The sequence below is a fragment of the Callorhinchus milii genome, unplaced genomic scaffold (genome assembly GCF_018977255.1).
Source record: "Callorhinchus milii isolate IMCB2004 unplaced genomic scaffold, IMCB_Cmil_1.0 Scaffold5, whole genome shotgun sequence".
Classification (NCBI taxonomy): Eukaryota; Metazoa; Chordata; class Chondrichthyes; order Chimaeriformes; family Callorhinchidae; genus Callorhinchus; species Callorhinchus milii.
Window position 1 is genome coordinate 64195119 of NW_024704746.1, and position 25892 is coordinate 64221010.

The following is a 25892-nucleotide window of genomic DNA, read 5'->3' on the forward strand; positions in this document are numbered from 1 at the left end:
ATCTAGTCCAGTCACCTGCTCGCATCATTGCTGAATGAGCCATATTCTGTTTGCATTAAATATGTTCAGCCAGACTAGCTTCAATGTACCTGACTTCTTACAAGTTCCTCAGCTGTTCACAGAATAACAAAAGCTGCATGCATTAATATATCATTGGCTGAAACACAGGACTCGATGATTTAACTCAGTCCATTTAGAGGCAATTGATTGCATTCAGTTATTCCAAACAACCCAGTAACTCTCGCCCACAAAATGCAGTCAATTCACTTTACAGTACACTCCGTGACGTGCTTCGAGACGTCTTGAAGACGTGATAAGGCACTATGTCAAATGCAAGGATTATTATGAATGGCTTTTATGACGTTTGAGTTAATTCTTAATTAGTGTTTACCCATGTGCTAATTTCTATATTTTATACCATTCACGCTGTTGTGTTGCTTAAAGCCAGCGACGTATTAGCTATTCGCAAATTTTACAAACCATGTGTCATGTGTTTCTTGTGTAAAAAGCATTGGTTGTGTAGTGTGGTGAAGGAATACAGGTAGTTTTTTTGCTTTGAAGTCCAGAGTACTCGTCGAAACTTCCCCGCTTTTAAAGCTTCCGAGATGTTACACGATTGGTTTGGTGACAAGGGGTGTGTGGTTGGTGGCTCATTTTTCCGAATTTCTATCGGAATCGGGTTCTGTGCGCGAGTTTGTATGATCCTGTGCAAATCGAAGGAAAGAAAGTAGGTTTAATTCACTGTTAAGCACTGGGGACTCTCTCTAATCGCAAAGAAAGCACTTTGCTTCCTTTGCTTTGACCGGTTTACACAAAATAGACAATTATGTTTCTTTCCCAAGTTGCTGGTTCCTCCATTTCAAACTAAAAAAAAACTCAAGATTTTTTTTTCTGGCCAGCTTTCCTGCTGCTTGTCCAGCTAGGATCCCCTACCCATTAGGGCCTTGGTTTGTGGGGTTAACAGGAGCTGAGCGGGATGAATCCCTGGCCCCAGTGACTGGAGAGACCATCACATGGTTCTGACATGCCGTTGCCAAGTCTGTCGCCTCGGAGCCAGTTCAGCTCCAAGGAGACCCCATTTACCTCCGCCTCAAGGATAGTCACTAGTTGCTGATTTGACAAGTTCAACTCTCCGTACCAGGCTTACTCAGATTTGACCTTTACGTGGTTATAACGTGTAATTCTCTCCCACTTCTCTCAATCTTAAAAATCTTAAGTAGAGCCCAGTTATAATGTAGTAATTGGGGGTCGGGCCCTAAAATCCAAACTAGTGCTATATAAACGGGTCATGATTACCAATTAGTGCTTCTGCGTTCACTGTACTCTGTTGCGGAAAGATGGTTGACCCCATTGGCCTTTCAAAACACCGGCTAGCATGCAGAAAGCCCCCAGTGGTCGACTTCTGAGTCAACAGGTCAGTGGCGACATCACTTTCTGCTCAGCGTGCACCTGGGACCTGATAACCTGGAAGTCGGTTACTTTCTAGCGCAGGAGCATCCACAAATAAATCCTGTTTGCAATGATCTGAGCTTGGTAATGCAGTATTCAGTTCGGAACAGAAATGAAAGGGAATAGAGATCAATATACATCTCCTGAAGCGCGCTAAAATGAAGTAAAGGCTGGGATCGTTCTCCTTAGAGCAGAGAAGTTTGAGTGGGGAATTCATAGAGATGTTCAAAATTACGAGGGGTTTTGATAGAGTAGATAAGGAGAAATTGTTTCTTCTGGCGGGTGGGTCGGTAACCAGAGGACACAGAATTAAGATAATTGACAAAAAGAACAGATGGGAGATGAGGAACAAATGTTTTACGCCGAGAGTTGTTAGGGTCTGGAATGCAGTGCCCGAAAGGCTGGTGGAAACAGATTCAATCATAATTTTTGAAAAGGAATTGGATAGGAAAAAATGTAAAGGCTATGGGATAGGAGAGGGAGAGTGGGACTAGTTGGACAGCTCTTTCAAAGAGCCGACACAGGCACGATGCACCGAATGGCCTCCTTCTCTGCTGTAAGATTCCATGATTCTACGAGAAGCTGGATTTCAAGAACTGCAATTTCCTGATTTGCAACCAGCTCAGCAATCCTACTTTACTCCTGTGGCCAATACAAGTTGCCAGTCAGAGCCAAGATGAACTGTGTGTCTTTCATGGACTAGTGTGACTTTGTTACATCTTCCTGTTGGTGAATGGATGGCAAATCGAGTGCCTACCTTTGCTTCGTAAAGTTCTGCATCACTGTCATGTGGCACATCACCTGGATCAGAACTATCTGCCTAAAATGCAAAGAATAACCAAATTGGAGACCGTTTGCCCAGTAAAAATAACTTGTGTTCACACAGACTTTATATCAATGTAAATTTATATATATTTATTTACGTTTATAGCCTTTCACCTTTCAAAAATCTTTCAAAACCAGTTCCCCACAGTCCTTCTCTTTCTACGTTTAAAATTCTACAAACTTATTTTCTTCACCTTGTCTTTAGTCACTCCAAAATTCCTCCCAGTCTTGCTCAGTGACCACTGCTCACATTGCTAACCTCACTGAGATATTATTGTTATTATTATACTGAGATATTATTTGATATGAATGGGTTACATAAATATGAGTTCTTGTTACAGTCAATAAAGCAATGAACCAAATGTCACCAAAATTTTGTAAAGATCTAGCAATATAACACAGAATATCCCATCTCATGCGTTGAGTCTCCTGGAAAATTCAATGCAAATACGCAAGGAGTGCATCTTGGGCCAGCAGTTTTTGCTTACTGCTAGGTAAACAGAGGCACGTGGAATAGTAAAACTTGCCTAAGGCTTCGCCCTGCCCGGGAATCGAACCCGGATCCTCTCGCTTGCGAGGCGAGAGAGGGAGCACGCTAAGCACAACGTGGAGTCCCGTAGGAAAAGTCCCCAAAATTGTACGTTCCCGTAATCCTCCTTTTTCTCCCGAGCAAATAGAAGCTGCATAAAACACTTCTTTACACCAAGACGATGCCCCTTTACCACTAAATGCAGAAAGCAAAAATTGTCAGCAACCTTCGGGGTCCAGACCCTGTCTGAAGGGCAAATGATATTGGTTTGTTGGTTTAACAATAACGAGGTTGACTTGTTTAAATACGCAGCGAGTCACGGTTTACCATTGGCGTCTGCTTGTTTTTGTGCCGCCTTGTCTTTGTCTTTCCCTGTTTAAAGATGCAGCAATAAAACCGGTTAGCGATTCATTACAGGAGGAGGAGACGCAAAAAGGCATGTGTGTGAGAGAGAGAGAGAGAGAGAGAGAGAGATAGAGAGTGTGAGAGATGAGCAGTATGAGGCACACACCACTTGTACAATCATGCAATCACGAGCAAGTGTGATGTATCTTAAGAGTTGACAACCATCCCACTGGGTACCACAGGGAGAGAATGATAGGCCAATGTTTCAGGTGTGACCCTTCACCAAAATTCTCTCGCTTTCTCTTTAAGATAATAGTAATGATCATAATCCTTGCATTTGATATAACGTCTTATCACGTCCTTGAGACGTCTCAAAGCGCTTCACAGAATACACCGCAAAGTGAATTGACTGCGTATTTTGTTTGGGCCAAACACGGTGACCAATTGCGCACAGCAGCGTCCCACAAACAGTCGTGGATTGAGTGACAACATCATTTATTTATTGCGAAGGGATTATTACCCCCGGGAATGGCATCCGCCAATCGACTAACCACCAGGTTCCTACTTACTGCTAGGTAAACAGAAGCGTGCGGAGTAAGGAAATTTGATGAACATTTCGCCCTGCCCGGTAATCGAACCCAGGTCCTCTCGCTTGCAAGGCGAGTGCTCTAACCAATAGCGTGAAGGGCGTTGTTGTTGTTGCTTCTACCTTCCTTGAGCTTTAGGGACGGTAGGGTACGTGCATGTTATGCTTGATGCCAAGTTGCTGCATGGCTTCCTGGTTTACTGTTCCCGTGAAATGTGAACCTCTGCCAGGTTCCATAATAGTCGACTCTGTTGCTCAGGTTTGTGATTCGCAGCGTGTGTTATAGTGAGGGGCGACTGCACAAAGCTCCAGGCTCCGCTCGGTGGACCCATCTAGTACAGCGGGTCCCCGAGGTGAACGTAGCCTTGCCTTCGGAAATAATTTCTAGACTGGAGTTCCCCTTTCTGTTTCTCTTCTCTCCCTTTGCTCCAGAATGCCTCGCTCTTCTCTGTTACGTTGCCAATTCGCAAGTAACATTTCAACCCTTTACAATGAGGGGTACGCTGAAAGAAATTGTATCATTCAAACCCTTACCTTTTCTTTCCCTTTTTTCTTGTCGCCGGGTTCCCTTTTGGAAACTTCCGGGTCTGGCAATAAAATTCTTCCCAATAAATTACTTTCCATTTCTTCGGCATTGGTTGTCGCAGTCTGTTTGCGAAAGAAAAACAACACATTGACGACAACATGGGTGCAAAATAGAGAAATAAAACAAATCTGGTCACATTAGTTGAAAATGTGGGATTTTATTCTGTATACTGATGGTTTAATAGCAGCGAACAGGCTTTCCTTTCTCTATCCCACATTCCCTTCACCTCGTTCCCTCCCTTGCCTCCTTCAAGGCCCATCTCAAGACCCTCCTCTTCGACAGTGCCTTCGGTCACACTCCTACCCCCACCCTCCAAGCCCTCGACCCGTCCTGATCCCAATCCCTAGCTCGGGTGCACATCCTTGGCTGTCCAGTGCTTTGGGATGTCCTCCCGATGTGAAAGGCGCTATAGAAATGTAATTTGATGCTGCTCTTGTTGCATAATGACATCGCATAAAATAATGATAAAATTTCCATTTGACGCAGCGCCTTTCACATAAGGAGGACGTCTCAAGGTGCTTCACGGGATGCACGGTAGAGTGTAGATTGTGTATTTTGTGCACACAAGAATGTCCAGCAAACAGCCATAAAGTCCTGCTCTTCTAAATTCAATTATACCAATACAAGGAGTGACTGACTCTGCTGAGGCCACAGACAGCATTCAGGAAAACAGGGCAATTCAGTGTTCTTCCCTATAAATCTCGTCAATACGGATTTAATATAAATCACTAGAAATTAAAATTTAATATAATTGTCGATATCAATTTAATGTGGATGCTGCTGTGCGCAATTGGCTGCCCTCGTTTTGTGCCCAATATTACTCTCCTCATCTCCACTTCCCAACATATGACCTACATCCAGATGAGTGGGATCTTGTGCATCTGTGTCAAACTCTTCCTCAATCTCTTCAGCTTCGGTGAGAGATTGGCTGGCAATGTCATACTTCAGTGAGGAGTCCTGTACCTATATCAACAGGAAAAATAATAATAATAATGATAATAATAAGTAGATATACATATTTTCTTCTTGGATTTACAAACAAAATACATTTCCGTTCAAGTTAGGGAGGGAGGTGAGGAAGATGCCAGAGAGCGAAGGGATGCCAAGAGTTTCAGGCTGTTTCGTTATCTGTGACAGCGCTTTACAATAGTCAGCTCCCCCTGAGATGACATTATGACCTCCGTCACTCCCTCATTAATTCTACTCAAACCCACTAAACATCCAAGGTTGGTCATCAGTAACAAGTCTTTCTTTTCACCAGTGTCCACCATGTCCTTGCTTTCACTGGGGTCTAAAAACCAGTGCTCCTCATCGACTCAATCACATTTACACTGAATTTTCAATGCAATGTATCTCAACGGCGTGATAAGGCGCGATATCAAATGCAAGGATTATTATTAGTAGTAATTATTCGAAGTTTCTCCTCCTAAGATTTGCAACAACATTCTCCAACAAAGAGAGGTGAATGTCAGGTCTTGCACGAATGTCAAAGAATGATTCACAGTCAAACACCTTCCTCTCTCGTTCCCTCTCTTGGGACTGAGGGAAGTACCTTTGCCTCAATTCAACAACACCCACCCAGACATGACCCATCGCTGAGAAAACCTGAGATATTATTTCTTGCCCTCCCCCAAATGCTGAGGCTAGTTGTAACTTACACAGTTTAGGACACATCCTGTGCACGCGACTGCCAGGATGACGGAAGGCGAACTGGATGGACCTTGGTCTACTTTCATCTTGCAAATTCTTATGTGTCTCTATGGCCTCCAGACTAAGATCAACTAATTAAGCACAGACCCTCCTATTAGGTGAAGTCTCGTCACTGAGCTGAGGAAGAAGACATCACTATTTAACCTGACATGTGGGAATGTAATTTAACACGACTCACTGTTAACTCTTTAACCTGTTTCAAATCCTGGATTTTCCTCGTGGTTTTGTCTTTCTTAGAGCTGGTGAGCTGCTGGATCACCTCCTCCACATCATCTTGAAGAAGCCGGTCGATCAGTTCCTTCAGCAGCGACAGCTGCAAAACAAGACAAACTCACTAGTACCTTGTTTAAATAATAATATTTGATGTAAAACTGTAATGAAAATGTTCAATGCTTCCCAGTAGTGAATAAAAATACTGGCTGGTATAATAATAATAGTAATAATAATAATAATGGTAAAAATGATGATAATGATGATGATAATAATAATAATACTTATCCTTGCATTTTCTATAGAGTATGAGATGAGAAAGGGATCTGGTTTAACTTTGAGATGCTTCTTGGTCAAATACAACAAGAAGAACAACAACTTGTATTTATATAGCGCCCTTCAAGCCAGACGGAGTCTCGGAGATCTTTCTGACATTCACTGCCGAAGGTCACACGGGGTGTATGAACATTTAGACACACAACCGGAGAACTGAATGCCGAGGCCCACGGAAACGACTCCAGAGTGAGTCAACATCTTCATAAAAAGGAGGCCAAAAATTGGAGAAAACAAATTTGGGCAGATTTGGTCTTACTTACTTGTTTCGGCCATAAAATATACAGTTTACAATATATTCTGTGATGCACTTTGAGACTGAACTATGTGAAAAGGCGCTACATAAAATGCAAGGATTATTATTATTATTAAGTGGTCTTACCCTTGGGCTTCTAATTTACATGAGCAGTTGAGAATCTGAACAACAACACATTAATTCATCCACGTACCTTAATACCATAGATCTCGAAAAGTTTCTCCAAATCCTGTGGGAATAAAGAGACAAAAGTTAATTCAGAAAGAGATCAACATTAGAGGATGTGAAATGTTCAGCACAGACAAGTATACAGCTAGATATTTGCTAAGAAGGTAAGCTTTTTTAAGGTTAGTTTGGTGAATATTGTGGGATATTGGTGCTGGGGATTGGCAAATGATCCAAACAGCAGGTGTTAGCTTCAAAAGCCTGAAATTACTTATGGTTTTAACCTTAAGACCACTGCAACAAAAAACATTAAGCGTGAATTTCACTTTGTCAATCCCCTTCAGAACCTTAAACTCCTCTTTTTGTTCCATTAGAAAAAAGTTCCAATTCAGTCAGTCTTTCATACGTACAATAATAACCTTCCAAATATATTATTGTAATCTTATTCTTCAGTCATTCTCTCATACATAGAAACTGACTGAATTGGAGCTGTTTCCACATCAGGAGGACGTCTCAAAGCATTTCACAGGACATAATAATAATCCTTGCATTTGATATAGCGCCTTATCACGTCTTTGAGATGTCACAAAGCGCTTCACAGAATATACTGTAAAGTATAGTGAGTCTGTATTTTGTGGGTGAACACAACAGCCAATTTGCACATTGCAATGTCCCACAAATAGCCATGTAGTGAGTGACCAATTTTATCTGGGGGAATGTTCACTTGGACACTGGAAGAAACTCCCTTCTATTTTCGAAGAGTGCCATGAAATCTTTAACGTCCACCTGAACAGACAAGACCTCGGTTTACCACCTCATCCAAAGGACGGCACCTCCGACATTGCAACACACACCCAGCACCGCACTAGGGTGTCAGCCTATATGGGTTCCAAGTCCCAACATGGGGCTTGAACCCAGAACTTTCTGACTCAAAGTCTCAGGGCTCCCACTTATATGGGTCTTATTCATGCATATCTTACCTTGACATCAATTCCTTTTCCTTGTTGTCCAGACTCACCCTAGAAAATGGTGAAATGTATTTGTATATTAGATAAATACTAGGAGAGAGAATGTGAACAGAAGTCCAGGGAACAATTTATTCAGTCAAAGCTCATTAATAGAAACCTAGAAACAGGAGGAGGCCATTCAGCCCCTTAAGCCTGCTCCCCCATTCCATAAGATCATGGCTGATCTGTACCTCAAGTCTAATTACCTGCCCTTGCCCCGTATCTCTTAATACCCTGACCTGGCAAATATTAATATCAAATATAAATATGAAAAACATGAACATAAACTTGCAGGGAAACCCAAAGTCGTTCTTACCAGGGATGCTCACACTATCTCCCTCAAAACTGATGTTCTGTTGTCTGTATTAGAAACTTCTCGTGCTTTCACTTTGGGGTGGAAGCATGTGATACTAATCAGGGAGATGGACTAATAGTTACAGTGAGATAAAACCTCACGGTCGCTGGTAAACAATTACTTGAACTATCAATCCACATGTCCTTACCTTTTCACCTCTCAACCCCCTTTCTCCTTTTTCACCCTGCGGTATAAAACAGCAGATGTGAGGAATTAAGGTCTGTAATGGTGGACGGCTCAAATGTTACGCGAGGTCGACTAGGTGCAACGTATTAAAGAAGACTCACCTTCATCCCCAGAGAACCAGGAATCCCAATCACGCCCTGCCCCCAAAAAAGAGCGTACAATTAAACGTATTTCTTGTCTTGAATTGCAAGAGGGACGTTACATTAGTCAGGAATTTTCAGACTTTCCCCTCTTGCACGTGCTGCTTTGAAGTTAAATGACAAATTTTAAAAAAGCCATGTAAATGTCTCTTAAATTCAACCATTCTGGTCTTTACTTTGTCGACTGTCTCTATAGTACTACTATGGTCACTGTTGCTTTGAACCTCCCCACCCTCTACCCAACAAGCTGCAGGCTTTTAAAACTCAAGTTTGACAAGAATCTAACTAGTTCTTGATTATCTTCTCTCCTCTGTTGCCGATCCATCATTAAAGACATTTTTATAATAATCCTAAGGATGGTACAATTCACCTACCTCACTAGAGGGTATAAGAGGATCTGAGGAGATCGTTAGTCCAGGAGGCCCAGGCAATCCTGGTTCTCCTTTCATACCATCTTTACCCTAAAAACAAAGGACAGAGAACGATAATAATGATAATAATAATATTTTTCACATTTGATACAGTGCCTCTCATATTGGAAGGAACGTCTCAAAACGGGTCATAAAGATTTTACTGTGAAGTGTAGTGACTATATATCTTGTAGTCGGATTCGGTAGCCAATTTGCACACAGCAATGTCCCACGAACATCAATGAAACGAATGAACGTCTTTGTGGTCTGAGAAGAAACCATCATAAATCCAGGGATGCATTCTAAATAGATTTCACCATTACTGGAACATTTTATATTGGTTTCAGTTACCCCAATGACATAGTTCAACCCCAACATCCAGAAGATTACCACCCACTGTAACAGTAACAAACTTGGTGGAACAGAAGAGCAAACCTGCACCCCATGCTTTGCGATAGATAATAATAATCCTTGCATTTGATATTGTGCCTTATCACGTCGTTGAGACGCCTCAAATCGTTACATACATACATTAGCGTCTGCATATGTTTCATTACTAAAGCCTAATCCTAGCTTTTTAAAAAATATCCAGTAGCCACTTAGTAATAGACAGAAATGCTCTCAATGCAAACTATTTTCCCAGCTTTGTTCAGTATACTTTTTCAATTGTATATCATTGAAATTGACTCTGTCTTACATCATTCCCCGGTAAGCCTGGATCACCCTTTGCAGCCTGTCGAAGAGAGGAAAATAAAATATGGTTGTCAACTTCATCCATGTCCAGAACGATGCGGGATCATTATTAACAGTTAGCCTCTCCTCATTGTGATTCTTAACGCAGGTTGATGTTAAATTGACATTGGGAGTTCGGGTAGGGAAGAGATTTCAGGGTTTTCTCTTGGATGTTTTCTCTGTAGTTAGTAACTTCTCTCCAAAAGACAAATGAAATACTGGGATAAGATTCCATCTGGTTTTGCAGTTACCCTTATGTGGTGTTTTAGAGGTTGGCAAATTGCTGAATTCAGTCTCAACTTTGAAACCGCTTTTCTGTCCTGCGGTTCGTTAGAAGGAGGAAGAGGAATAGGCCAAATTATCTCTTCTCATTGTATATGTTCTTAGACTACTAAACAGTTTTTTTAATCAAATATGAAACAAGTAGTAATAATAATAATAATCCTTGCAATTGATATAGCGCCTTATTACGTCTTCAAGACGTCTCAAAGCGCTTCACAGAATATATTGTAAAATGAATTGACCGTATATTAAATGTGGACGAAACGCGGCAGCCAATTGCGCACAGCAGTGTCCCACAAACAGTCGTGGATTGAGACCCCAAATTATTCCTGCTTACCGCTAGGTAAACAGAGTACCAACTGGAGCTCACCACTCTCTCCACCGGCTGGAAGTGAGTGGTGAGTCACCATTTGTCGATGGAGAGGAGTCATTGCATCAAAATGCAAAGATTGCAAGGAAGGACTATTATTTTAACGCCAGTTAATTAAATATTGTACATCACAACTCACATCTTTCCCTGGCAGCCCGGGCTTTCCCTGCAAAGCAACATTGAAACTTGCTGAACAATTTGAAATAAGGTGAAGATCTATCATCTATTTTTATTACTCGCTGGATGTTTGATATGGAGAAAAGACATTGATTGGGAGCCATTGTATACAATCTATAATCCATCCTAAGAGCCAACTAGAATTCATGATTTCATTGCTCCGAAATTATCAACTGAACTTTCAAGGAGAGAAATGACATTGCAGGATTTTTTAATCATGCATCTGCTATTTTCTGTAAGAGCCAATGTTAAGTGTCTGTAATCTAGCAAATGCTTGTGGAGAAATTTCATCTTGGTCTAGACTTACTGTTGTGATAGGATTTACAATGAAAGTTGGCATCCAGAATTTGTCAAACTGTTGAATTCAGCCTAAAATTTGATGTTTGCTTTTCGTACTGTTGTTAAAAGAACATTCAAAACAAGATTCAAAATTAAGGCTCTATTCAAGAATTGGCCAAATTCTGGATAATAGTAATAATATGGTAGTGTATTTGACTCAGATAGTGAGAGCAATAATAATAAAAAAAATTATAATATACACGTGAAATGATATGCAAACAGAGTAAATCCAGATTCAAGTGGAATTTCTTCCCACTTGTTATTTCTTTTCTGCTCTTCTCTCGGGGAAAGGTTCAAACGTGGTGAAACAAAGGTAGTTAAATAAATAACTAATGGCGTGCACTATTAAACACCTGTACAGTGCAGCATCTCTTAAACATTGACTGGCAGACTCCGAAGTGTTAGATAGATTGTATATTGGCAATATGGACTCCAGCAAATCTACAGTAATGTACTCACGGGAAATCCTGGGAGTCCTGTGGGACCAATAGTCCCTGGATAACCGTTTTGTCCGACCAATACCTGTATTAGAAGATAACATTAAAGTAGCCAAAGAAATAGCGAGATGTTCTGTAGGCATGTCGGCATACAAGAATGGTTAAAGTAGGGATAGGGCCATTCAGAGGAGAAGGCGAAAAGCTCACAGCAAATAATAAGGAAATGGTGCAAATACTAAATGAATACTTTGCTTCAGAAAATGTAGTAAGAATAGAAGCGACAGAGTGTAAAAGTCTGTAACCAGGGGACACAAATAAAAGATAACGACTAGGGGATCTAACAGGAGGACCACGTCACAGAGGGCAGTGAGATTGAGGAACTCGCTGCCTGAAGCGGTGGCTGAATCAGATAATGTTGATACATTAAAGAGGAACTTAGTCCTTCACATGAGGAAGTGGGAGATATAAGGGTGTGGGAGGGAGTAAGGAGTGGGTGAAGGCTCATGTGGAATATAAACCCCGGCAAGGACAGGTTGAACTGTGTGACCTGTTTCCGTGCTGTATATTCTTTGACAATCTTTGACTTCTGACAGCGTACAAACCGCCTCCCCTCCTACGCTCAAACAACTACTTGTGGTGAAATAGGTGTTAGTTATCTGGACTATTTGTAATAGCTGATAGCAACGGAGCTGATGTGGGGAAAAAAAAGAACAGGGATGTTCATTACCTCTCTTTTGTTTAAAATAACGACAAGGTAGATAGACGTAAGCAGGTCATTCGACTGAGCGAGTGAGAGATGCACCTGAGGCTATTGTTTTTATTTTGAAAAGCCTCAAACAGAGATTTAAATTATTAATTTTGTGCATTATTGAACATGCAGGCGTAAGTCTCAACAAAAACACTTCAATGCTGCATTGGTTCAATTCTTCACACAAAAAAATAACTGCATACTGATCAATTGAGGACACTACATAGACAGTTGCAGACTGAGATCAATACATCACAGGATACAGTTGTTTTTTGTGTTGTTGGAGGCAAACATGCTCTCTCACAGCATGACGTTCTCTGTCCCCACACTTTGGAACTCCATCCCACAGTCCTTCCGCCTCTCTCCATTCCTTACCTCCTTCAAGCCCCATCCCAAGACCCTCCTTTTCAACCCTACCGCCAGTCACCCTCTTAGTCCCACCTTCCCTGCCCACCACCCCTCTTGATCCCAACCTCCAGCTCGGGTCAAAATCCCTGACTGTCCAGTGCCTTGGGACGTCTTCCCGACATGGAAGGTGCTGCACAAAATGTAATCTGTTGTTGTTTTGTAGTATGATGTGGTTTAGTCTCATAAGACTGGTCAGGTTGAGCTGAAATTGATTTTTTCCACCCAATGCTCATTTTATACACGAAACAACTAAACTCCTCCTCTAGCAACGCCTGTTAAATGCTCTTACCTGTTCGCCTGGTTCACCTTTCTTTCCAGGTTCACCCTGAATAGACAATAAAGAAAAATTAATCAAAACACGGGCCAATTAATCCCTTGACCACCCTCCACTGTTCTGTGAATTTCAAAATACATCTAACAAAGTTTCTGTCTGGAATGTTGAAATACTGTATTTTGATAGTTTCTGCTAATGGTACTGGACTTGAGTGTGTGTATGTGTTGGTGTGTGTGTGTGTGTGTATGGGTATGTGTGTACAAAAGCACAGTCACTCCACTTTACAATGATATTTACAATATCAATCATTGGAGATATCTTCCCGAAGTCCGACGTGGAAGGCACTACACTACACTACACCGAATGTTGGGATTAATATTATTATTTATTAGTACGTATGCATGAATGCGATTTTCCCAGAACAGAGAGAAATACAATTAAAAGAAAGGGCACAAAAGCTGCTTTAGATGGATTGCAGTTATGGATTGGAGGGGGAGAAGCGAGATCAGAAGAATGTGGGTGTTTTATCTCCCACTGAGAACTGTGAACTTACCTTTGGCCCAAGAGGTCCAGAGGAACCTTTGATACCATTTCTTCCTGGTGTTCCAGGGGCACCCTGAAAAACACCAGATCGCATAATATCAGGTTAAGATCTGAAAATCTTTCCTTCTTTTTGCGGGATTCTTTTTGCGTTCAATAAAAGACGTTGATGTTGGGTGCCTTGGGAGGTCCTCTTGATGTGAACAGTGCTATACAATGCCTTAGTTACTGGTTGGATTGCATTCAAAATCCCACTGCTCCCTGACATTGTCAGTAACGTTATCACAATATTGGTCTCTTAGCTTCATTAAATAGAAGACATGATAATTGCCACATACGTAGGTTGATGTTGTAATAAATACAACAATGCATGGAGCTGTAGGTGTTTCTTTGAGGCTCGATGTTAACAGTGCTTCGATATGCCTTACGTAGATCGTTGACAGAACCTGTCGGTCTCTGGACATGTGTCGACGCAAATCCAACCGTTCCAAGCTCAACACTCCTTCGTTGGATCCATGTTCTAATGTTCCTCATTTCACTGAAATCCGGATTTCTGCCAGTACAGATTCCGGTGGAATGAAGGGCATCAAAAAATCATGGCTTACCGGCTGTGCTTTTTCTTCACCTTCCAAGGTCCTTAAAACCTTTTCTGCTGTTCTTTACTTCTGAAGACGTTGGCTGGATTGTGAGTAGGGTTGCTTCCTGGGCCCTGAGCAATCTCTGACATCTCACCCAAGTGGCTACGATTGAGCTAAGATAGATCGTTTTCTCACCAGCAGGGATAAACGGATTGCCATCATAATAATAGAAATAATCCATACATTTGATATAGCGCCTTATCACGGATCTCATCGAACCCAGGTCCTCTAGCTTATGAGACGAGTGGTCTAACCACTAAGCTACAGGACTCCAGTTTTGATAGGAAACTAAGTGGGACTCGGGTGAATGTACGACTTAGGCGATTATCTGATTTATGAAGTTTGCGAGTTTTACTGAATGTATTGTTGTAGTTGAAGAAAATATACATTTCAGTTGTTAACTTAGCAAAATTTCAACTTACCACTCTATTGCCCGGTGGTCCTGGAGGACCTCCTGCACCCTGAAATATAAGAAACAAGATAAAGACCATCTAGTCCTTCCCCAGACAAACAAACACTGACCTCATTCTACCTAATAACACCCCCTCATTCCTGATTTTCTCCTGCACAGTAATCAGGGGGGAGAAATATTCCCATAAAGACATAGTTGGCTTTGCTCTCTAAATAATAATAATAATCCTTGCATTTGATACAGCGCCTTATCATGTCATTGAAACGTCTCAAAGCGCTTCACAGAATACACTGTAAAGTGAATTGATGGTATATTTTGTGGGCGAAATGCGGCAGACAATTGCGCACAGCAGTGTCTTACAAACAGTCGTGGATTTGACTGACCAAATTAATATGATTATTATTTTTTGAAGGGATTATTACCCCCGGAAAAGCGATCCTCCGATCGACTAACAACCGGGTTCCTACTTACTGCTAGATAAACAGAGGCGTGTGGAGTACGGAAACTTGCCTAAGGTTTCACCCTGCCCTGGAATCAAACCCGGGTCCTCTCGTTTGACTCAGATGGGACCTCAAAGAGGTGCGTAAAACTTTAAATGGGATTGAAAAAGTAAACCCAGAACAATACTGTAGGGCAAGGCAATAGAACAGAGAGGAAGGACTTAGGTTTAGAGTTGCAAAGTGCAATTTCAGGTCAGATACCGGTAAGTTTTTCTTTACTCAGAGAGCAATTAATGATCGGAACAGAATTGCCAGGCAAGGTAGTTAGAGGCAGGACACTGGTACTCATTTTAAGGAGCAGCTTGCTGCTGTGATGGGAGGATGGTAGAGTGGGTGGTGTGGAAGGATGAGCTCAGATGTCCTTCTTCATCCAAAATAATCTTGCGAGCAGCCATGCTGGACATACTTGTGACCCAGGAGATGTCGTAACTTTTCAAGTGACCTTGATATTTTTAATCTTACTCATTTTCTTGGAAGGTAAAACAGTGAATTGGTAGCGTTGTCGAAAAGCGTTCCGAGACGCCGTCCGGCCTGAAGGCCTCTACATAAACACAAGTCGTTGTCGTGTTTCAAGCAACGAGGCCCTTGTTCAACCTCAGTGTATCAGGTTCCTGGTGTCTCAGACGATGTTCCCATGGTGACACCGTCGCTTTACGTATTCTGACTCGTTACTTAATTGGTTTAGACGTATATCCATGGCGATTGCTAGCCACTGCAGCACCTTAAGTCATCATCGTGGAAACAGCAAGTAACACCACTGATGAAAGGTGCTTAAAGGAGCGATATACAGTATGTCGTTCGCTGACGGACACATGTCTGTGTGAAGAGTCTTTGAGCTCGTTTTACAAGCGCAAGATGCAATGATAACATCTGCATTACAAAAGCGATCCGCCAATCGGCCAACGACCGGGCTCCTACTCACTGCTCGGCACACAGAGGTTTCGTCCGGTCCGGGAATCGAACCCGGGTCCTCTCGCTTGCAGCACTCTACATTGGTGAGGTGTAACATGAAGGAGACAGATACTTACTGGAGGGCCAGCAGTGCCAGGGTTTCCCTGCTCGCCTTTAAGACCTGGTTGACCAGGATCTCCAATGTCACCCTGTGGGACAACAGTGTAAGGATTGACGACAATGATTTCACAGTTAATGTTCGATTTAATGTTGTATCTAGTGGTACAGTACGTAGAACCTGTCACAATAAACTCCGCTGCCCTGTTTGGAGTTTTCCTTTATTTCAGTCTTAAATAACTATTAATAACTATTAATATCTCTATTTTTTTGGTCAGCCAGGTGTCTGGCACATCTTGAAATCCATCACCATGCTTAAGAGTATCCAGACCACACTGAGAGTTCCACATACGTGTTCCACATAATTAATTAACATTAATTAATTTTCCCTGTGTCTGGAATGTAATGCACACTCACTCCTCGGAGACGCACCACACGCTCAGTACCTAATTCTGGAGAGAATTAGGCTCGGTTTGCTTTGGCAACCTGGCGTGTGTTGGAGAATTTTAGCCGGCTAAAACTGCATAGCTTGCCATTGAGAGTACTATCTAGCAAGCTTCCCGATACTTGTTCAGCGAGGACCATCCATCAGGAGTTTGACTTGCAAGTTAACAGGTGGGAAGAATCCCTCTCTCATATTGCCCAAACAGGGTATTGCATCAAACTCATTTGTTGTATATCCATTTCTATGCCCTTTACCTGAAAACAATACATTCACAAATGAACATAATAATAATAATAATCATAATCTTTGCATTTGATATAGCGCCTTATCAAATGCAAGGATTATTATTATGCATTATTACGTAACATTTTTTTTTGTGTTATTTTGTTTTTACCTTTTCGCCCTTAATAACACCATTATTGTCCAGTACAGTGACCTGCAATACGCAAGAGAAAGCACAGAAATAAGCCAAAAATGCAGCGGATGCAGAATAAACTAATTAAAATTCGAAATCAAAACAGGAGCAGGTCATTTAGTTCCAAGAAACAGCGTCATCCTTCTGATATGGCCCTCCTTTGGAATTCAATTTTTAATCATAATTTTTACATATACGCAATAACGTTTGCTTTGTTTTGTTTTGCCCCACTCAACTCCAACTTCATCTTCCCTCTCTGACGTTGGCTGTCTTGTGTCACCTTGCATCATGTCCATTGTGATTTGATTACAATCAATCCAGTGTGAAATCCAAGTAACAAATACTTACTGTTGATCCTGGCTGCCCAGGGATCCCTGGTTTACCCTGCAATGACATGAACTCCAATTAGCGCACAGTCACCAAACTTGCCTAAAAACGATTTGGTTCGTGGACAAAATACGGTTTTCAGCAGAAAAAATGTGGACAAAGAACTTACTCTATCTCCTTTAGGGCCTTTTTGACCGTGTACTCCCTGAAAGACAAAATAAAGTTATGTCTAATAACTCTTAAGAATATTCAATAACAACAAATTGCATTTATACACCGCCTTTCACATCTGGATGACATCCCAAGGAGCTGGACAGTAAAGGGTTAGCACCCAAGCTGGGGATTGGTATCAAGAGGTGTGGAGGGCAAGATGGGGGGCAGGTGGGAAGATGACCAAAGGCATGTTTGAAGAGAAAGGTCTTCAAAGTTCTTGAGACAGGCTTTGAAGGAGGCGAGGGAGAGGACGAGGTGGAGAGGCTCTGGGAGGGAGTTCCAGAGGGTGGGGGCAGAAAGACTGAAGGCCTGACTACCAATGGTGGAGCGGGCAGGGCAGGGGACATGGAGCAGGCCACTAGCCACTGAGAAGAGGCAGCGAGCGGGCAGGTTTCTTCTTTGAGAAATAGAAAGCTCACAGTCAGATCAGTAAGCACAGATTAAATGTAGAATAAAACTCTCTTCATTCTGCCCCAACAACGGGTCTGACCGAGCCCGAGGTCTTAGATGAGGAGCAGACAATAACTTATGATTGAGTTTAAGGCAGAAGTGGAGAATCCTCGACCTGAGGTAAGAGTGAGTCACCACTCAGATCAGGTAAGCAGTCCTCGCCCTAGAAGAACACCATAAATACACCATAAAATACAGTCACAAGATTGGAACATACCATCTCTCCAGGATTTCCTGAATCCCCTTTTGCTCCATTTTCTCCTTGACGACCGGGAAGACCCAACGGTCCCTGTAATGAAAACATCAATTGACGTGCCCGTTAGTTTTCAGTCATTTTCGTTTCACTGGTCTTCCCCTTGCTTCCCCAGGGCCTCCTGACGTGAAAGGTGCTATACAAATGTAATCTTGATGTTGTTGTTGTTGCTTGCCACAGCTAACTGTGAGCCCGAGCTGGGGCTGGGGGGAGCTGAGGAGAGAAAAGGATGACCTTAAAGGTGGGGAGCAAAGGGGCAAGGCGGATAGAGAGAGTGTGGAAGCTCACCCGTGGCTGTTATGACAGATCGGGCAGGGGCAGAGGACATTAAGGAGGTCAGGGTTCGCTGAGCGGAGTTGAGTGGCTGGACAGGTAGACATTTGTAGGAGGTCCCGCAAATAAAAAGGGCCGAAACCAAAAGGAGATCAAAGAAATCAATTTAATTTTACCCGTATTCCTCTCTCCCCTGGAAAACCTGGAGGGCCCAATTCACCCTGAATTGGAACAAAGGTCAATGTGTTAGCAGGTCCACGACAATCATATTAAAATAATTGGTCTTATTTTATAAAACGTTCACATTAATAAACACGATAGTCAAACAAACAAGCCGTACCTTCAATCCCAATTCACCTTTATGCCCCTTTTCACCCTGGTAGAAACAATACATGAAGATTGCATTACACAATTGTTATTAGCTGCAAATATAAACCTGCAGAATTATAATCTAATAATAATAATCCTTGCATTCGATATAGCGAGAAGAAACAGAACTTTTTTTAACATTGGGAATAGTTTTAAAAAGTTATACAGCAAGCAGTAAACCTTTTAGTTCAAATATCCTGAAATTTCTGAGTAGCTCCATTGTTATAATATGTTTTTTTAATTCAATGTCACACTATAACATCAACAACAACTTGCATTTATATAGCGGCCTTCGCACTGAACAGCATTTTAGAGTGCTTAAGTAGAATAGAGAGATATTATAATGAAAATAATAATCCTTGCATTTGATATATAACGCCTTATCACGTCATTCAGACGTCTCAAAGCTCTTCAGAGGAAATACAGTAGTGGAATGACTGTATATTTTGTGGGTGAAACTTGACAGCCAATTGTGTACAGTAGTGTCCCACAAACAGTGGTAGATAGAGTGACCAAATTAGTCATTTAATTTTTTTTTTGGAAGGGATTATTATCCCCGGAAAGCAATCCGCCAATTGATTAACAATATTGACTAAAGTGGTCAGCCCAGGAACCTATTAGCTCCAAGGTTGCAAAGGGACTTTGTAACCAGTATCCTGTTGTGGAAAATGCCACAATTGTTGACCATTCCCATTTTTAATAGTCCTCCGTCAGTCTCCTTGATGTTCATTAGCGATGTCATGACGGTTTAGCCTTTAAGTTTTACTTACATCTTTACCTCTTAGTCCTGTTGGTCCTGGTTTTCCAGTGTCTCCCAGGTCACCTTTCTCCCCATCCTTTCCGATTTCACCCTATTTGAAGAGGAATAGTTCCCATTTACACTTAATAACAATAATCCTTGCATTTGGTATAGCACTTTATCATGTCTTAAAGACGTCTCAAAGTGCTTCACAGCATATACTGTAAAGTCAATTGACTGAATATTTTGTGGGCAAAACGCAGTAACCAATTACGCGCAGTGGTGTTTCACAAACAGTCGTGGATTGAGTGACCAAATTATTATTTAAGAATTTTTTTTTAAGGGATTATTACCCCCAGAAGAACGATCCGCCTATCAACTGACAACCTAACCCTAACCGGCTCCTACTTACTGCGTGTGGATTAAGGATTAAGGAAACTTGCCTAAGGTTTCACCCTGTACGGGAATCGAACCCGGGTGCTCTCACTTGCGAGGCGAGTGCTCTAACCAATACTCTGCAGAACTCCATACTCTTTTCTTGTTCCTTTTCGACAACTGGTGAACTGTTTGCAGAAGGTAAATCCGCATAAAACATCAATGAAGTTGCCAGTGATAATTCAAGCTTACCAGCTCACCCGGCCTTCCTGATAAACCAACGTTGCCCTGTTGAAATAACGTGTAGATAACAGCATTGTGAAGAAATGAAGGGCATCTTTATAAGTTTGCATGTTATTATGGTAAGCGAAGCTTTGGAACTAATACTTTATAACCATTTGACACGATGACAATATCAAAAGTGTGACAGATTTGGGACTTGAGCGACGCCCGGAGGACAAATATTTTTTGCCCATCTCCTGTTGCCTTGAGACGATGGCATTCTTGGCTTCTCTTTAATCCGTTGGCAACAACAGAAACAAATTACAACAGGAGGAGGTCCCAGGGCACTGGATCGTCAGGGATTTGGACCGGAGCAGGGGGTTGGGATCAAGAGGGGTGGAGGGCAGGGTGGGGTAGGGGTGGGAGAGTAAACAAAGGTGTGGTCGAAAAGTAGGGTCTTGAGACGGGAACCAGTTCAGGGACATCAAAACCAATTTTTGTTCAACATTCCCCCACACGGAAAATGTCTCCTCTTACCTCATCGGACTAAAGTTTTCAGCTGGATTTTGTTACTTACCCTTTCCCCTGGCTCTCCTTTTAGGCCTGGTTGGCCTGGAATTCCAAACCCTGGGCTGCCCTTTAATGGAAGAGAAGACGGTCAATCATTACATCTCCATCTCTCCATTTGTCTACAATTTAGGATCATGTGGAGTTATTTATAAACTGGAAGTTGGTTTTCCACAGGTCTTAAAAAGAATCTGTGGAAACTATCTTCCAAACTGGAACTGAATCTAAGAATTTTCCAAAATGCTTCACAATCCTAATTTTCAAAGGCTATTGGAACATTAATTCTAATAATCCTTGCATTTGATTAGCACCTTTCACGTCAAAGTCCCACATGGGACTTGAACCCCCAACCTTCAGACTCAGAAGTGAGAGTACCATCAGCCGAGCCAGCCTGACACTCCTGACTTAGGAGGGCATCACTTACAGCGCCCCTTGTGGCCCAGGAGGATCTATGCCTAACTTAGCCACTCCGGATATCTAGTCACTAAGCCCTTTCCCTTGCAGAGACGAGTTACGAGGAGTTTACTGTAATTAACATTTTTTTTGGTCAGCTGGGTGTCTGACACGTGGAGAAACCCATCACCGTGCTTAAGAGTATCCAAACCAAGCTGAGAATTCCCTGCATCCCACCTACACATGGAAATCCCAGAGAGAGATTATTGGAATGGAATGTACTCTCTCGCTGGAGGGACACATCCTGCTGACCAAATTCCAGAAAGTATTAGGCGCAGGTTGGCAAGAGCCAAGGCTTGGGGACCCCAGAGTGTGCGTTGGGTAACTGCTGGTGTCTAACCAGCTCAAACTGGATAGATCACTATCTGGCAAGTTTACAAACTGTGATTACCAAATTACCCGCACATGACATTAATATAAATGGTCATTTCACTCCAGAAATTAGGTTGCAATTGCTCCAAGATAGTCGGTTCAATCAAATCAGTGTGCAGGTCTGTGTTGCTGAGATGTAGAAATCACAAAACAAGTTGATTAAATGACCTCTTTACCTTTTCTCCTTTGATCCCTTGAATCCCTTGGTTTCCTTGAGGTCCCGGTGGACCAAATGGCCCCATATCTCCCTGATCACAAAAATGCACAAGGATTTTTTATACATATACATATATGATAAAAAAAACTCTATTAACTACATTAGGAAAGAGGTTTATGCAGAAGTTAACTAGCACACAAACAACAACAACATAATTTTTTATAGGGCCTTCCACATCGGGAGGCACATCCCAAGGCGCTGGACAGGATTTGGTACCGAGCTGGGATTTGGGATCAAGAGGGGTGGAGGGTAGGGGGTAGGAGAACGACTGAAGCCGTGGTGGAAGAGGAGGGTCTTGAGACGGCCCTTGAAGGAGGCAAGGGAGGGAGCGAGGTGAAGCGACTGTGGGATGGAGTTCCAAAAGGTGGGGCAGAGAGGCTGAAGGCCCGACTGCTGATAGTGAGGCGGGCCGGGCGAGGGACATGGAGATAAAAGTAGAGGGGGGGGGAGGTGGTAAAGGAAGGAGAGAAGAGCAGTCTCTGATTGCAACAAAATGGCTGACAAAAGCAAGTTTATTGCGCATCAAGCAAAATTTCCTCCTTCATAAAGAGGAGAAATTCTAACAAGGAGCCTCGTTGAACACGTTAAGGTAGCAGCAGTGTTTAAATGAACACAGTATTTCAGGGTTTGGATCAATGCAAAGGATTAAACTCTACTTACCCGAGCACCTTTGTGGCCTGTTGGTCCTATAACCTACATTGAATAAAACACACATACGTCAACAAAATGTTTATTGTGACAAAATAGCTTCTCTTTGCTATGATGTTGATGGGTGCACGGTGCAAACACCCGGCTGATTAAAAAGAAAATGATGCTAAATCCAATGAAAGGCAATGACTGGTCTGCCCTTTCAGGTCCTGCTGATGAGCTATCACCAGCAATGCCCTGGAATACTGCAGACCCGCCTGGCTCAGGAACAGGACTAACAAGACCACCGTAGAGGTCTGGCTCGATTCTGACGTTCCAGTTCAGCTCCAAGGAGACCACTCCCAAGAGGACGGTAATAAGAGGGTTGAACGATCAGTGATTCATAATCGTAAATAGTCACAGTGAGTCACAAATGATCTCTGGTAACTCTGGAAAGGTTGCTGTGGTGACCACAGAAACAAGGAATCATAGGAACAACAACAGCAAACTTTATTTGTACAGCGCTTTTAAGTCAGAAGGGACAGGATTAGACCATTCAGCCCCCTCGAGCCTGTTCTGCCATTCTATAAAATCGTGGCTGATCTGTATCTCAAGCCCAACCCACCCTAGCCCCGTATCCAGAGAAAAGATCTGCTCCAATGCTATTTCTTTCCAGCTTGGAGTTCCCGGGATTCCCGTGATGCACTTCGGATTACTCCAGCCATTGCCGTTTAGGATTTGAAGTCGCCATTACTAATTCACACAATTAAACCTTTCAACGGTCAAAAAATTACCCCTTTGGCTGGTTCTCCAGGATTTCCTCTATCTCCCTGTCAGAAAAGAAAAGAACAAACAAGGTGGAAATGTGACAAAGGCATTTGCAAATCAGTTAAATGGTTTTGTTTACTTCTCAGTAGGATAACTGAACAATGTACTTACTTGATTGCCTTTCAAACCCAATGGGCCAGGAAGTCCCTGTGAAAGGAGATCAGAAAGAAGGTATATTGAGCAATCTGGAACAAGAGGGCCTAAACTCTGTGCAATTCTTTATCAAGACAATATTAACCATAATAATAATCCTTGCATTCGAGACGTCTCAAAGCGCTTCACACGACATACTGTGAAGTGAATTGACTCTACACTTTGTGGGCGAAACGCGGCAGCTAATTGTGGACAGGAGTGTCCCACGAACAGCCGTGGATTGAGTGACCACATTCTTTTTCTTTGAGGAATTATTATGCCCGGAAAGCGATCGACTAACCGGGTTGCTACTTACTGCTGGGTAAACAGAGGTGTGTGGAGTTAAGGAAACTTGCCTAAGGTTTCGCCCCGACCGGGAATCAAAATGCGCAGTCTTCCATCAAGGGTGCAGCCTAAGCGATTAACAGGCTAAACGAAGGATACAGCTCCTGCTAGCATTGAGTAGACTAAGGCATACATTGCCGTGTTTGTGACAGGGATCCACAGAAACAACATGCTCTTTTATTCATCTCTGAATTTCTCTCTTCACCTCCATCAGTCTCTCTCTCTCTCTCTCTCTTACATTCATGTACACACAATCTCACTCGTACTATTTTTTCCAGTCGGTTACTTATATCTTGCCTATTGCTCCCCCTCCCCTGTTGTTCTCATCCTCTTGGTCTGACGCTCTAGTGAGTCTCAACAAGGAAAGTGGAACAAAGCCAGAGATACACGGACAATGGGAAAGGCACCAAAATCATACGGAATTAAAGACTGAAATTAAACAGAGGATATTACTAACACAGGCCTGGAATTACAAACGGACGCTGCCAAGTGGAAGAAAAAAAAAAAAATTGACGGTGAATGTCAAAATGCAAAATTAAGAAAAAAAAATCGGAAATAGAATGGAGAACGAGAGCGAAAAGGAGCTGGATTTTGGATGCATTTCTACTGTATTACATATGAACATACATTGTCAGGTCAGAATCACATTCATTGCTAATTTATTGCTGACACGCTGGGCTGTATTTCCTCAGAAGACTGCAGCAAGCAGTGTAGGATCATTTAGTCCGCCCACCCGGTTGCTAAACTGGTCGTCCCTGATTCTCACCGTTCCCACTCAGTGATGACACCAACGTTACAGAGTGTTAGTAAGAGAGGCACATAGCTGTTAGCTGGTGACCTCTAGCAGCGAGGCTGCAAAGCAGATAGCAACGGACTCTGATCATCTCGTGGTTGCAAACTAAGGGGTTATTTTCACGTCTCCTGATTTTCCCCCTTCAAGGTTCTATTTCCCTGAACATCAAAATAAAATCAAGAGCTATAAAATATTCTAATTATTAATAATAATAATAATAATAATGCTTGCATTTGATGCAGCACCTTTCATGTCGGGCGGACTCCTCAAAACGCTTTGCAAGAATTAATGTGAAGTGAAGTAACTATGTCTTTTGTAGGCGAACATGGCAGTTGATTTGCACACAGCAATGTCCGACAGACAGACATGACAACAATAACAATCCTTGCATTTAATATAGCGCCTTATCACATCTTCAAGACGTCTCAAAGCACTTCACAGAGTATATTGTGTAGTGTAGTGACTGTATATTTTGTGGGTGACAAAAGACAACAAACAACAACTTGCATTTACAGAGTGCCCCTCACGCAAGGTAGGCGTCCCAGAGTGCTTTTTTTTTTAAAAGAGGGATTGTGAATAAAAACCAAATAATAAAATGATCTCACAGCAATTCCTTGTGGGCCCGATTCCCCATTTTCTCCGCGGTTTCCCTGTGGAAGACATGAAAGAAGTGGTTAAGAATTAATGCATTTCTCAGCAGAGCTAATCTGCCATCTTTAAATCTGTGTAAACCCTGTAGACATTCATGTCTACACTTACCGCCCAACTTTTCAGACCGTGTTGTCTTTGGAATAAAGTCCCCGTTCACCACGAAACACACAGCATCACAGATTCATGTTTCACGCAGTTCGGAACAGGAGGAGGCCATTCAGCCCTTCGAGCCTGTTCTGTCATTCTATTAGATCATGGCTGATCTGTGCCTCAACTCCAATTGCCCGCCTCTGCCCCATATCCCTCGACACCCTGACCTAACAAAAATCTATCCACCAAACAAAAATCTTGAAAATTTTAATTTAAAATTCAATTCAAATTTTTTGCGGCTACCTGTGCTGCATGGAGTACGTTGATCACATCTTACCTCTTCTCCTTTGTCTCCCTTTGACCCTCGCTTGCCCTGTATAATTCACAAAAGACGCACTCGGTTTACTGATTCACATCAACGAACACTCTATAGGGGTCAATTTTGCAGATTAAATGTTTTAAATTAAGACACACACACACACACACACACACGACTCTGACTAGAGAGAATTCCGACTGAGGTAACGTGCCCTCGCCATGCGCTCCTGTCACCAACTTACTTATTTCTTAATTAAGAAATATCACCAAATCAAACCTTTTTTTTAAAAAAAAAATCAATTTTGAACGATGTGGCCATTGAAACTTTTTCACGGAATATGATGATTTAAAAAAAAATTCTCGTAATCTCTAAAATATTATGTACTGCATTTTTTTTAATTCAACAATTATCTACGGACAGTTCGCTTAAAAAAGGACCGTAAACGCTTGAGTTAATTCAA

At 42.2% G+C, this 25892-nt stretch overlaps 1 protein-coding gene across 1 annotated transcript in view; it reads right to left on the reverse strand.

Annotated features, from left to right (window-relative positions):
* Positions 1–25892, reverse strand: part of LOC103177066 (collagen alpha-1(VII) chain-like) — a 116435-nt gene that overhangs the window by 52179 nt on the left and 38364 nt on the right. The window contains 32 exon segments of the mRNA XM_042335458.1: positions 2207–2269; positions 3131–3175; positions 4269–4382; positions 5176–5283; positions 6209–6343; positions 7023–7058; positions 7975–8013; positions 8505–8540; positions 8644–8679; positions 9057–9143; positions 9790–9825; positions 10616–10642; positions 11452–11514; positions 12875–12910; positions 13413–13475; positions 14460–14498; positions 15978–16049; positions 16797–16838; positions 17166–17201; positions 17314–17349; positions 18025–18096; positions 18510–18554; positions 18674–18709; positions 19473–19553; positions 20069–20104; positions 20616–20675; positions 21607–21678; positions 22308–22340; positions 23069–23104; positions 23214–23249; positions 24978–25022; positions 25451–25486. Of these exon segments, the coding sequence (XP_042191392.1) occupies positions 2207–2269; positions 3131–3175; positions 4269–4382; positions 5176–5283; positions 6209–6343; positions 7023–7058; positions 7975–8013; positions 8505–8540; positions 8644–8679; positions 9057–9143; positions 9790–9825; positions 10616–10642; positions 11452–11514; positions 12875–12910; positions 13413–13475; positions 14460–14498; positions 15978–16049; positions 16797–16838; positions 17166–17201; positions 17314–17349; positions 18025–18096; positions 18510–18554; positions 18674–18709; positions 19473–19553; positions 20069–20104; positions 20616–20675; positions 21607–21678; positions 22308–22340; positions 23069–23104; positions 23214–23249; positions 24978–25022; positions 25451–25486 (1737 nt within the window).